This window comes from Coffea eugenioides, chromosome 2 (genome assembly GCF_003713205.1).
Source record: "Coffea eugenioides isolate CCC68of chromosome 2, Ceug_1.0, whole genome shotgun sequence".
NCBI classification, from domain to species: domain Eukaryota; kingdom Viridiplantae; phylum Streptophyta; class Magnoliopsida; order Gentianales; family Rubiaceae; genus Coffea; species Coffea eugenioides.
In genome coordinates, this window is record NC_040036.1 from 77172039 (window position 1) to 77186046 (window position 14008).

Sequence of the window (14008 nt, forward strand, 5' to 3'; positions counted from 1 at the left end):
TATGTTCAAGGGTGTTCTAACTTATATAGAAGTTTAGAACGGAAGAAATAGTTAAGAAGAGAAAGGGTTATAATAATATTCAATAAGTTGAAACTTTCCTATGATGCAGATTCCTATATATGTGCAAGACAACTGTGACAGGGAAAAAGGTATTGCTATTGGATTCGGACCAGATCGGCCGGTCCAACCGTTTCTTTTCGAGTTGGTTTGTAATATAAAATCTTTTTGGTCAAAAACCAGTTAAAATCATCAAAAATCGACTAAATCAGTGATCCGATTCGACTGGTTGACCCGATTCTCAAACTTTTCTTTCTTCTTTTCCCCAAATATAATTTGAGTTAGTTAAATTGTAATATTTTCATTTATTAATAGGAATAAGAAAACGTCACCCATTAGTAGTGTAAATACCAAAATCACTCGCTTTCATAAATAATCTCTAGATCAAGATGATTTCATCCCTATAATCTCATTAAGTTAGCATCAGTGATTCCAACTTGTATTAATTTATTTTAATTTAGTTTTTCAAGTAGTTTTGGAGAATGAACATATTTTAACCATGAATTACATTTTTATATATACTTATTAAGTATATATTTGATTGCAAGTCTAATATTTTTGGAACATTTTTCATGATTGATTCAAATATAACCAAGAACTTAATTTCAATATTTCTGAAACCTTTAAAAATATAAAATAATTATAATATCATGCTAACTTCAGCAAATTTTTGAAAACGGTCTGACCGATCCGATCGGTAGACCCCTGATCCAATAATTTAGCTGTCGCTATCCAATCGAGTTTAACAACATTGGAAAAAGCAGCACTTTTAGAAAATTTAATGTAATTGACCTCATAAATTTCCTGCACTCTGCAAAATTTTGTGCGATGGGCCTTATAAATTTCCTGCCAATCAAACGCCTTCAATTTGCATTGCAACCAAACACCAACTGAAAGATTGGAAGCATGGAGGAAGGATTGAGCCATTTAGTCCAAAGCGTTGGTCATTTCTCACAAATTATTATCACTAAAACAATCAGTTACAACCGTATTTTTCAAGATCCTAGCAACAGCAGCGTTGGCCAAAACAATTCCCACCCAAAAATACGAAGGCAAAAGAAATTTATTTGGAAGGAGATCCGGCAAATGCATTTATTTGGTAGTCTAACCACAATAAACAAACAGCTTTTCACCATTTTTTCCCCTCACTTTTCTGAGAAGGCCAACGAGGACGTTTGCTGACAAGTTACAATTGGTTGAACAAAGTGTGCATACAGCTTAAACTGGTTAACAAAGACAACCTAATTCGTTTATCTCTACAAACATATGGTTGGTCGTCCAAAGAATACTAAAAATTAAATCCTAAAAACAATGAGGTTTACAATCACCCAGATCACAAGTAGCAGGTCCGGAAGCTCAGTCACAGCTTACAGGCGGATGAGGCCCCAGATATAATCCCCTAATCCTGGGGGACTATACTAACAAATCAAATTGAATCACGCACGAGAACAAACAATGCGGGGATGGGCAATAGGTGCATGCCACCGTATCAACCGCCTTCCTTTCCAAAAGGACTACCAAGAATTATATGAATAGTCCATTGCTCATCAGGGAGACGAGGAAATAATGGCTTTACCATTGAATTCATTGTTCTTCACTCACTTAACTTGCAGTTGCGAAGGTAAGGATGATCGAACTTGATGTACTTGGTCCAGTATGAACGGTACTTAGTCATTGCCAACTCAAGCCATGGTTTCATGTTTCCATTATAGTGTATGACAGCTGCACCATCAATTTCGGAACGATCAACACTTGGGTTGTAACCCAGGCCAAGCACATGCCAAGACTTCTCAAGCGGATGAGTAAGCCCATAAAAAGTGATCAGTCCAGGAGGTAAAGTACCCAGTTTCCACAGAACCCTGTCTTCATTCTGAGAGCATGGCAGAGAAGAAGAATAAAAAAGTTCAGAGCACTTGAAAATCCTAACTTACTATCCTACTCCACAGCTAGGTCATTGGCAGGCATTATATATAATTTTATCATATCTTGATCACAACTCAACAAGACTAATTATAAATTAAGTACAAAGAACTAACACGTTGGAAACCGTGACCAAAATCAGGGGAATCAGTCGATCAAGCAACCTATCTGCACACACAACTGACCCATATGCACAGGCCTATGGCACAAGGCCCAGGCCTATGGCACACCTTATAGCGCCTCAAGCAAGCGTGTCCCCAGCAACCAGCTTAGGCACACTTGCCCGTTGCGCAGCACATATTAGCATCTATGATAGTATAAATATTTAAGGTCTAAAAGACAATCACCTTTCTAAGTGATGACATGAAAATGTTTTGCCACAAAAAACCAACACAAAAAATTAGCTAGGTAAACAAAGAAAGTATGTCACATAAATGTGTCACAAATTCGCTCAAGCAAGCTTATGTATACCAAAAGAAAATAAACATAGCCATGGAAGTTTCAAAGGACTTACCATATTCTGCCATTTATGGTATATACCCGTAATATCCTTTTTCTTCCATGCCTTAAGATCGAAAATGTTCATTCCATATGCCCAACCACAAGCATTAGGATCAAAATTTCGAGCGATATGAGGATTTGAAAAGTTCAGATACTTGTCAAAACGATGAAAGCTTTCACCACAGGTTTCAACAGCACCATTAACTTTCCCATGCAGATCCACTGACCATAGTCCCGTCAGGTCTTTCTGAACAACAATATCATCATCAAGAAACAGGATTTTATCCAATTTAGGGTACACTTTGGGGAGATAAAACCTGAGATGGTTAAGCATTGAAAGGTACTTGGGATTTCTATACTTCAGGTTAGAAGACCCAGCAGAAAGTGTGGTGGGATGAGCTGCCTTAAAATAGTACTCCTTCATGGCAGCAGACTCAAGCTGCCGTAGAACTGGACAATAAGATGAGTTAAGCCACTTAAACTCATCAACATTTTCAACATGGATAGTAGCTTTTCCTGGAGGGTTCAACAAAAACCACATATTCATTGCTCCAAAGTTTAATTTGTCAGTCACCAGATGAAAAACATGTTTCTCAGGTTCCTGCAATTTAAAGCAACAGCATATTAGAGATCTTCAAAGTTGCAGATCAAAACTAGACTTGCAAGCATACACCCAGCTGAAAAGTATAGTTCTGTTCAACCCACATCTTTGATGACCATGACCAATTTCAAACAGTATCAAATAATGACAACTGAAACAATACAAAATATCTCACTTAAACAAACCCCAACTTCACAAATCAGAAAATGGGCCACCATGCCTAATGCCTATTGAGCATTCCATTACATACTTAATTAGCATTATGCTCTATTGTAGTAGTGGTTAAAATTTTCGATGCCTCAAAAAAGAAAGCACAAAACAGAACGAAACAGTATTTTCACAATTTCTTGCTACTATATTCAAGTTGGAACAATAGTATAAAGTTCTATTAAAAAGAAGCACAGGCACCTTAGCATTCATGATGGTTGAGTTAACAACAACTGAGGCAGCAAGAACATTATCAGAGAAGAGGGCATAATGGTAAAGGTTTGGATTTTCTAGATTCTCGCTTCTAGGGAAGATCCTTTTTTCTGGTGAAAGCATATGATAATCAATTGTTAACCGCAGTGACAAGCAGTGGATTCCATTTGGAATGGTCTTGGCAGCCAACTGGCTTAGAAAGGTGCTCTGCTTCTTCAAACTGCGGACTTGTTCATCTGCAGATTGTAGCATTGCTCTAAGCTTCCCAGTCACTAGCTTACAATCATACAGTTGTTCTCTAGCTTTTGATAGCACTTGGCCCATAGCTTTGATCTTTTCAGTTGCACTGTTTCACATGACATAAACACTAGAATAATCAATATACTGGATAGGGCAGGAAGCAGACAACATGATAGCACAAAGTACCTATGGTGAAGATCGGAATCAGTGGTAGCCTCTCCTAATGCACGCTGACTTTCTTTGAGCCGATTTTGTAGCTCTCGGCCCAAGTCCGGCTTGTCCTTCATCGTTGCAAGACTTATGTACACCCTAGCCATAATCATTTGGTCACGCATCAAGCGAACAGTCGAATCAGCATTCTCATTCTCATTCTCTTTCCTCCAAATACTGTATTTGCCCAACACTGCAGAGTCAACAGACTTTGACCGTTCTATGGCTGCATTTTCAAGCTTCACAGTTACTTCTTCATCTTGTTTTACCAAGTCAGCAGCACGTTTTTCACGCCGTTTCTGTCTCAGTTGCTGCAGAATGATTAAAATGCGAAGTAAGACTTGAAGGCTGAATCTTAAGGGAATAGAGAAAAGGTTAAATCAACAGAAGAAGAATGTAGTTCAACGCTGGATATTCCGCAAAGTCAACAGTCACAAGCTGGCACCACCCTGCTATAAATCATCAAAAGCAGAATATATATGAAACCGTAAACTCACCCTTCTTGCTACTTTAGCAGGTGCATCAATAACTTGAGATCGATCCTCTGCATCAGACAAGCATATGTTGACAGTGAAGTCAATACAATTGCAAACAAGCAACTATGAAGCCAGAAAGTATCCAGAAAAGCCATACCTTCTAAAGAGGCATCAACCTTATTTCTAGAAATATCATGTTTAATAGCCGCACCTCTTTGATTGTTCTGGAGAACAATCACATATCCAAAAAAAATGAATCAGAATATAAGTAAAAATTAATCACAATATACGTCTAAGTGATTTGTTAATAAAAAATAATCAAAGATGGGAATAAGAAGTCAGTCTACGTGAAAACAAATCTTTCATCCTGACCTCAAAAGACAAAGCACTATTCTCAGCAGGAGTTTCTTGTCCAACGAATTTCCATGATGCAGACAGGTTGGTTTTCCTGAAAGAATCAAGACTTAGCGGCCCTAAATCATTTGTGTTGGCTTTAATGACGTCCATCACCTAAAATATGTGGTTGAAAAATATATCAGACAATATTTAACTTAAGATTACAAAAAACCAAAGCAAATAGGGTAAGTATCATGAATTAAGTATGTGCCTCTCTTGTAAGTAGAGATTTAACATGTTGCAATGCCAGCCTCTCTCTCCAATCAAGATCCTGCAGAAAGGAACCTTGTAGTCATCAGAAGATACACATCCTAGAATCAGTGTAAAAAGCATCTGGAGATGAAAGATACCTGATTTCTAGAACTAGTTGAGATTTTGTCTTGATCTGCAGAAAAAGAAAATTAGCTTGTTCAATTGAGGCAACAAGCAGCAGAAACTCAGCACAACGGAGATGCAGACAGATGCTCTTAATTCAAAAGGAATAAACTGTCTCAGACTCTCAATAAAGACCAACATTAGTAATAAACCCCATATACAATCTAATTAGAATACATGCAATCAATTAATTTTAATGATGTGCATATTTTGTACATAAATATAGATCAGGTTTCATCAAATTTCACTGCAAAAACAAACTCCACTCATAGTTTAGCTTATTTTGGAACTTCACACCAACTCCATCTCAGTCACTAACTACGGCACCGGTTACTGGAAAGGGAGTATTAATGTTCTACAATGAGTTTCGTGAAAATGTAGTGGTAATGCATTTACTGAATTTTTACATCAAAAGGCAATTCAATAAAGTCCTTGCAACTTAGCATTTCACCAAATTCAACTTGCTATCTTTTAGTGTAAGTTTTATATGACACCACATTTTATACTTTTCGTCATATACTGGAAATATTGACTTCACTATATGACTATTAGCATGCCACAGAAGTGTTGTCTCCTTTTAATATCTGACACTGCAAATATATGTAAAACCCCGATAATTAGGCTAAGGAAACTAGAATGTTGGATGAGACGAATAATAAACTATTCCTCTTTCTCATTGCATAAGTAGACAAATACCAATATGTCAAAAGGGCCAAGAAAAGCTAAAAAACATTTGTGGATCAATTGAGTACTTGAGAAAAGTGATTAAACTCAATATCTCCTTACAACACTAATGTAAAGAGAAAAGCATCAAAATAAGTTCTCAATGAATTTTGGTTTCTCATAAAATTGACCTTGCATCATGAAACCACCAACAAAAACATTCAAAATGACATTGTGTTTAACCGCTTTACTGGTAACAACGATGTACATCAGTGCAATCCCAATTAAATGAACAATTGAAAAGGCAACAATAGACCATTAATCTTTCTATCTACCTTAACAGTCAACCTTTTATGTCTTCTTTCTTAAGTCTAATATGCCCACTAAAATTAATCTAAGAAACCCCCAAGCTGCTCTTCCTTCATCCAACTCTACTACAGGCACATTCTATCTCTGCCCAAAACATTTCCAGTGAAATATCCTTTTAAAGTGTTTTAGTCACCGATGAAGAATTGGTTTGAATTAGAAGATCTCTAAATAAGTATGTTACTTCAATCTTCACACAAAAATATATCACCAAAAAATATAGGACGCGGACACAGGACAACCTGAGTTAGTAACGTTGAAGTAATTATTACCACTCCTCCTGAGAATCCAAAAGCCTTTAATTACACACTTCTTTGGTTCAACTTAGATAGGAATTTGGACTAATTACTTCTGATTTCTTTATTTCCTGCTTACACCATTGAACTTAATCTGTTTCCATTTCAGAAAAACATCCAAAAAAAAATCAGTATCTGAAAAGAAGTCAAGCCCAACACCTCTGTCACATAAACCACGATCTATCAAGTGAATAGATAAATACTTCTGCTCTCGAATGAATAGAATCACCCGCAATTCCAACATTTAAATACCAAGATCCAACACAATTCCTACAACATCATGTCATAAACTACCAATTGCGCATATGCACCGGATTCCTCCATAACCAAAAATACACACCTAGATGTCGTTGTACAAATTGCATTACCCTAACACATTTTTTCTAAAAAAAAAAAAGAAAATAAAAGAAAAAAATAGTATGAGATAAAGAAAGTATAAAAACTGACCGGTTGAGCTGGTATAAAAGATTCCGCGGCCAACCAAGAAGAGGAAGGAGGGAGAGACAACTAAGCAAAAAATGAGGATTGCGGCCCCGGGGAGCCGAGATCCATAGCCACCGCCTTTGCTGCTCTTCCCGGCCACCGTTATTCCCCTTTTATTAGTCCCCATTTACTATTTCCGCACTCCTCCCAATCTTCCTCAAATAACAATGAAAACCATAAGATTGATAACCTAATACAACAAAACCCTCGCCCCAGTTAAAAATCACATTCCTTCATTACACATTCCTATATGTATAAAAAGCTGCAGATTGATTGATTTATACGTATCTTGATTTAGTAAGATGAGAAAAAAAAATTGAGGAACTTTTATGGGAAAACAAACGAATAAATTCGGTGGGTTTTTGCGGGAAACAGAAATAGTAGAAGAAGACTGGAACTGTAAAAGATTACGTAAGACCAAGAAACAGAAGAACAAGAAGAAGAACGATCTCAGATTCGTCGGAGGATGGGACTTCGATTTTTTTTATTTTTTTTTTTGTTTGCCCTTTTCAACGTTTCTTTTCCAGTGCGTCCTACTCCTTAATTTGGAAATATTACATAATACGACGTCGCGAAGGGGCGCCGACACACTCGTCATGGTAGTGTCTATTACTGTGAGTGAAAAAAAAAAAGCGAAAAAGAAAATGTACGGAGAGTTGTGTGATAAATGTCATCCATTCTCAAAGACATCACTTTATTGATTTCTTAATCTTTGTTTATCCTACTTCACTTTGATTATTCATAATTACAGCACAAACTAATTTTATTTGAATTGTACTTGACTACTTTTAATGTTTTCCGGAAGTACATATACTGGGTTTGGAAATTGGTATGCCTCACATATTTAGAAAAGTTGCTGTGTTTGGACAGTCATTTTCCGTGGACAAATTGCTACGTTTTTCATGCATACATTTTCTTATCACTTTTTTACCTCACATACATCAAATTGTTACAGTAATTTTTCTACAAAAAAATCTAGAAAAATGCAATCTAGGACTAAGTGAATTAAGTGATGAAGATGAAAACCAAGATCATCCACTCTATAGCTACTCTTTAGTGATTTCGCTTTGCGTAGTATAACAAAATGGTGTTAGTTTAATACAAGTAGTTATTTGAAGGTTTGCCCTAAGTATCTTTAACATTTTTTCTATCCGGTATGTATAGAGTGTGTTTGGATTGCAAATTTATCTCAAATAATATTTCGCTTGCATCATAAACACATTTCCCAATCCACCTTTTTATATTCCCAATTACTTTTTATCTCACATACATCACATCACAAAAAGTGCTACAAAAATTATTTCAAATAACTTTCTTTTTGTCGAGGCGCATTTGATAAAATTATGAAATTTGAAATTTGAATATATTATGTTAATGAATTGTTAAGTATTAAAATTTTAATATTTGAGCATGTTTTACATTAAATGATAAGTGAATAGTTTATCACTTATTTTTTGGAATATGTTTTGTTTAGGAAATTCAATGCTACTTAGGGTGCATTTGATAAAATTAAAATTCGAAAAATATGAAATATGAAATCTGAAAACTGAATCCATTAAATTATTGAATTGTTGAATACTAAATTTGATACACTTGAGTATGCATCGCGTTAAGTGATAAGCAAATAATTTATCACTTATTTTTTTTGGGTAAGTTTTGTTTAGAAATTCAGTGTCATTTATTTAATTTATATGATCATTTATTGTTAGAGGAAACTTTCTCGACAACCCCTATACTATTGCCTTTGTACGATTTTGGCTCCTTAACTATAAATTGTCGCAAATAAGTTGTTGAACCAAAAAAGAAAATTAGTTTAAAGACTTCCATCAATTTTGGCCATTAAAGGTGACAAAGTTAGGGGCAAAACTAACCAAACAAATAAATCAACCCAGGAAAAGAGCCTAAAAAGGCCTCATTGACTAATTATTTCATCATATGAGGGTTAAAGAAGGTGGAAGACGATAGAAGAGAACAAAAATTGAACTCCATGTTATTAGTTGACTCAATATAGTCGGTGTTTAATCAAATCGTGGGTTGATTTTTGCCCCAAATTCCGTTACATTTAACCCCAAAATTAACGAAAATCCTTAAATTAAGCATTTTTTTGTTCAAGGACTTATTTGTAATAATTTATAATTGAGGGGTCAAAACTATACAAAGTGAATAGTTTAAAGGCTTGCCAGAAAGTTTTCTCCTTTTGTTATCAAACGCTTTTGACTCGTTAAGATCTAAATCCAATAAATTTAAGTGTTAAATTCAATTATCAAACAAGGCCTTAATTAATTCAAATATTTTATTTTTAATTATCAAATGCATCTCAACGTATTAAGTATTGATATGACTCCTTTATTTAAACTAGCACTAATAATTGAATAAAATAAACCTTATGGTTTTGACATCCGTAGTCGTTTCAACCCGCTTCATTGTCATTCTTTTAAATATGAAATTGACTTCACTGTCCCTACTTATCCTAGGTTACAAAAAATTGTCATTCCATATGTATGTTTGTAAAACGTCTTTTAATGTTCTACTATGTATTAATACACATAATATGCCATGATGACCTTTTGACCCCCAAAAAAAAATACAACAGAAGAAATATGCCTCTTACGGTTCTCTCCAGGTAGTACCAATAAAAAACTATCAATAGAAGAAATTAGGACCGACAAGAAACACACGCGACAAGAGTGAGAGTGCATAAAATATCTACGATTACTCCACGTTTTAAGGCTACAAGGTTCTGTTTATGCTGCATAGCACAAGCACGAGCTAACATTGCCCCAAACCAGATATTGGACAATATGCATAGACTTTGTGAGACATATATAGGCATCCATTTTATCAAAACAATCTTCCCAAATCTTAACTCCAGAAAATTGGATCCATTACTGCAAAAGTATAGCCACATCCAAGTAATCTCCTATCTGCAGATGAAAAACAGTCCAGTTAAGAAGCTTTCAACTACAGCAGAAACTATGCATCCTTGCAGGACATCATTTACCTGAAATTTAAGTTCACCTAAGGCCCTGCTGCCATCGTCCGCCCGCCTGGCATTTGGGTACGAATAGGTTCTGCCCACCTTCAACAAAAGAAGCAAGGAGCACAATTTAGAAGTAAACATGGTAGAGCACAGATAACTGTAACTACAAGCCGTTTGGTTGTTTACGTGCATATATAACTGTGATAGCATGGGCACAACAATCTTGGTATAGTATGCTGCATCTCTTGAACAGAAAAGGTTGGACAGACACAGCCCGCATCAAATTGAAATAATAAGAGTATCGAATTCGAGAAAACACATCTTAATCACGTTCAGATTACTTCAGTAAAGATCAGCGCTGACCTAGTTTTGTCCAACAGATTACAATTATGGCAATCATATTAATAGCTTCCATGTTTTGACAGGAAAATTGCAGGATAACTTAACCATCTGAGTCAAATACATGAATTGCAACCTGAACCATCTGAGCTAAAACATGAACCAAATGCTCAAAAGACCAGCACCAACAAAAAATTTGGAAGTAATGCAGTACAATTATCTAGCTCGCAAATTAAAAAAGAAGCCTCGCCAAGTATGAGGCCAATGAGAATTCCAATTTTGTCTGTTAATAAGTGCTAACAGGAAACAAATGCTGCAGTCTACTGACCATTTGATTTGCAAACACTCTGACAAGCAGCAAATTACATGATGACACCCAATCTTTGAAGTAACTTTTAACCATTAGAAAAACAGAAGTGGTTCAAACCAAAAGGAACAAGTATGAATCAAATAAAGTTTCAAAGGCAGCAGAATATTAAAGACCATTTGGCAGACAAACATTAAGAACTCAAACCCCTTTAGTTACTCTAAATTCCATGGGCTATACAAGAATGAGAGAGAGAGAGAACAGGATACCTCACGAACAACAAAGCGACCACGGCTATTAGGAAACACAAAAGCAAATGACAGCGTTGCATCTCTTCTTCTTGCTTCGGGTGCTACTTCTTTTACCTAGAAAACAATTGTAGTCAACAAAAGGACATGGGAAGGAATTATGCCTTCACATAGTATAAAGAAAGTCAAGTATTCTTGTACCAGATCTGTCAATTCCCGCAGAGTTGCGTCCATCCATGTATAGATTTGAACCTCATCCTTGGGTTCCTTCCCTCTCACAGCAAAATCCACCTCGTTATGATGTCCTCCAATCTGTAGATGTCAACATTGAATTGAAGCTTACGTATTCCATGGCCATAAGCAAACAATGGTACAACTCAGGTGCAACTGTTCTAGACCCTAAAATGAGACTTCACATATTTTAGCATTCTCTCTTCTTTTTTATTTACATTTTCCTTTTCTTCACCATTAAACAACAGCAAAAAGAACCTAGAAGATAAATCTGCCTCCTCTGCAACAGCTTATCTGACTTCCAAAGGTCAATATTTCCCCAACCAAAACCATTTTCCGGAGGAAAATGGTAGACAAATAGCTCTAGGTTTGTTAACTAGATTCATAGGACTCAAAGTCAGTGATTTATACATAAAAGAATTCTACCCAAACAATTGTATCACTAGTTATTGGAACATTCTTAACCAGATTATAAACTGAGATCACAATGAACCATATATGGAGTAGAAGAAAGTCTTATTTTTGTATAACTTTTATGCATCAATGAATTACTTGTCTACATAATTTTTTCATCGATAATACTATAAGCCTTAAAGTATTTCCCACCATAAACTCTTATTTGGTATAAAAAGTTTGTTATTTAACATTCATTTAGCATGCTCCACAGCAATGATTACATTTGGATCATAGCTCACAAATTGCTTTTCAATAGTGTAAATATAACCACTCAGCTAAAGAACTCATTAAAAACAACCACCTTAAAATGAGTGAAAGGGACTTCTTGACAAGGAAAGAATATACATACATGAAAAGAACTGCCAAGGAAATGTCTTTATTCAACCTATATCCGCTTCTTTTGAATAGACTATTTCAAACACAAAACATTTTTCCCTACTTATCTTTATTCCCTGAAGACTCATTTTCATTTCTAATCCAGGATCTTCCTTTTCTTCAGCTTAGACATAACCTTCTTACTTTATCCTCGTAAATTCTTGCAGTTCATACTTTATCCTGTTAAATTCTTGCAAAAATATGACGTAATACATAGGTAAGATTTAACAACAGGCCACCAAATTTGGCTCTAAAAGCAGAGGAAGCAATAAAGATACTAAGAGTAGCAATACTCAAAGACCATAGGGTATCTGTCCAATAGGAAACTCTTAACTAAGTGAAGCACACATGACAAATTCTCGCAAATGCAAAGGAACGGCAAAAACCTTATAATTTCAACCAATTTTTAGTATTTATGATGCCAATGAAATATTACATGCACAAGCATCTCTTTGATTTCCTTTTTCTTGAGATTGAAAAGTTCCATACACCATGGCTCCCAAGATATGATTTTCCAAGTACATTAGTTCACTCCAAGAGAAAGTGAGCAGCAAGTATTTGCTAACTGATTACTGCTTTATACAGGAACCAATTGTTTGAACAAGAATGCTAAGAACACCTAGACCAAATAAAAAAGATAAAAAAAAAAGGTACACATCATCAAAAAAGAAAAAATGAAATGCAAACAAAAATCTTGAGAGTTAAAAGCATACCTTGGTGAAAACACGAAGCAGTAAAGGACATGTCTGGTCACAAAAGAAATATTAATCAGTTTGGGATAACATAGTGAAATTTTAAGAAGAAAATAGCCAGCAGCGGTCCAACAAATAAAAACTGGAGGTTGGAAAGCAATGAAGAAAGTACTTCACATTATACATTATAACCATCGGAGAGGAAATATATTCGCATTCTTTACAACACAAGAACTAGATAATTTTCTTCCATCAATTCCATGCACTTGAATAGAAATTTGGAATATCCCTCCTTTCTAAACCCAAATTTCCATGACAGAAATTTCTCAAAAAGTACCCTAAAAAAAAATAAAAGATTAAAATTTAAAAGTAATTATATTCTTTACTTCTTCCACCAACAAGCGTTTCAATGGTACACACAATGTCGCTGTAATAAAATAATACCAATCCTTAGTTCTAAAACCATAATTCCCAAAACCCTAGAGAGTTCTGAATGTAGAGACAAAACGATAGTAAAAGAGAAAAAGCGGCAACCTTCTCTCGATCGACCGGTACGAAGCGAGGGCCAACCTTGGCAGTGGGTGGCGGTGGAGGTGGACCTCTAGCCGATGGGGGCAACGGTCTTCCCCCTCCTCCTCCTCCCCCTCCCCTTCTCTGCACTTCAGCCATTGGAGCTCTCTCTGTCTTCTCTTGTGCAAACAATCAAGAAAATACTACGGACTTCTTGCTTCTAAGTTGGTGTAGCTTATATGGGTTAATGTGCTCGGCCCATCTGAGCTAGTGAGAATCTCAGAGCCGAATTGGTTCCTTGGCCCACTTTGTTAGACAAGGTCCATTTGCAATGTGAATAACATTTCTTCTAGCTCTGACTTGAATAATCATATATTCGTGAATTATAGGCTGTTTTAAATTAATCAATGCTTCTTCAAAAAAAAAAAAATTTAATCAATGTCCAACAAGATTTTGGGCTTGGTCTAAATGGATTATTTTAACTTATTATAAATTCTAATTTTGGATAATATGTTTTTGTGATGTTCTCAATTATTTTTATATTCTGATTATAAATTTTTATTAATAACAAACTAAAATCTATAATCACATAAAAAGTAACTCTTGCTGATTTTGATTATTCACTAGAATCCGTTTCTATAATCAAATTTTGTAAAATTTAAAGCAACCGAAAACTAAACTTTTGTATTCACTAGCTCTTTAAATAGCTTGGATATTGGAACCTAGCGCATCAATTACAAGGATTATCACTATTCATTTTTTTTTATCAATTAATGTTTATATAGTCTGGTTCCTTCGCATACAAATCTAGTGTTTGGATACAAAACACAGACTTAAACACGAACTCACATAAATTTCTTCTTCTT

The 14008-nt window shown here is 35.3% G+C and overlaps 2 protein-coding genes across 2 annotated transcripts; both read right to left on the bottom strand.

The window, feature by feature from the left end:
- Nucleotides 1–1119: 1119 nt before the first annotated feature.
- On the bottom strand, nucleotides 1120–7494 carry LOC113760894 (polygalacturonate 4-alpha-galacturonosyltransferase). Its single transcript, XM_027303643.1, has 10 exons — nucleotides 6969–7494; nucleotides 5172–5206; nucleotides 5033–5092; nucleotides 4798–4935; nucleotides 4583–4649; nucleotides 4447–4493; nucleotides 3926–4260; nucleotides 3488–3845; nucleotides 2492–3079; nucleotides 1120–1927 (listed from the first exon to the last, which is right to left on the bottom strand). Exons 1-10 carry the CDS (start codon nucleotides 7129–7131, stop codon nucleotides 1652–1654), a joined length of 2067 nt encoding a protein of 688 aa, XP_027159444.1. The 5' UTR covers nucleotides 7132–7494; the 3' UTR covers nucleotides 1120–1651.
- A 2134-nt stretch (nucleotides 7495–9628) lies between these two features.
- LOC113761737 (histone deacetylase complex subunit SAP18) lies at nucleotides 9629–13338 on the bottom strand. Its single transcript, XM_027304847.1, has 6 exons — nucleotides 13167–13338; nucleotides 12654–12686; nucleotides 11080–11190; nucleotides 10900–10995; nucleotides 10006–10083; nucleotides 9629–9928 (listed from the first exon to the last, which is right to left on the bottom strand). The coding sequence occupies exons 1-6, from the start codon at nucleotides 13299–13301 to the stop codon at nucleotides 9890–9892; spliced, it is 492 nt and encodes a 163-aa protein (XP_027160648.1). The 5' UTR covers nucleotides 13302–13338; the 3' UTR covers nucleotides 9629–9889.
- Nucleotides 13339–14008: the final 670 nt, after the last annotated feature.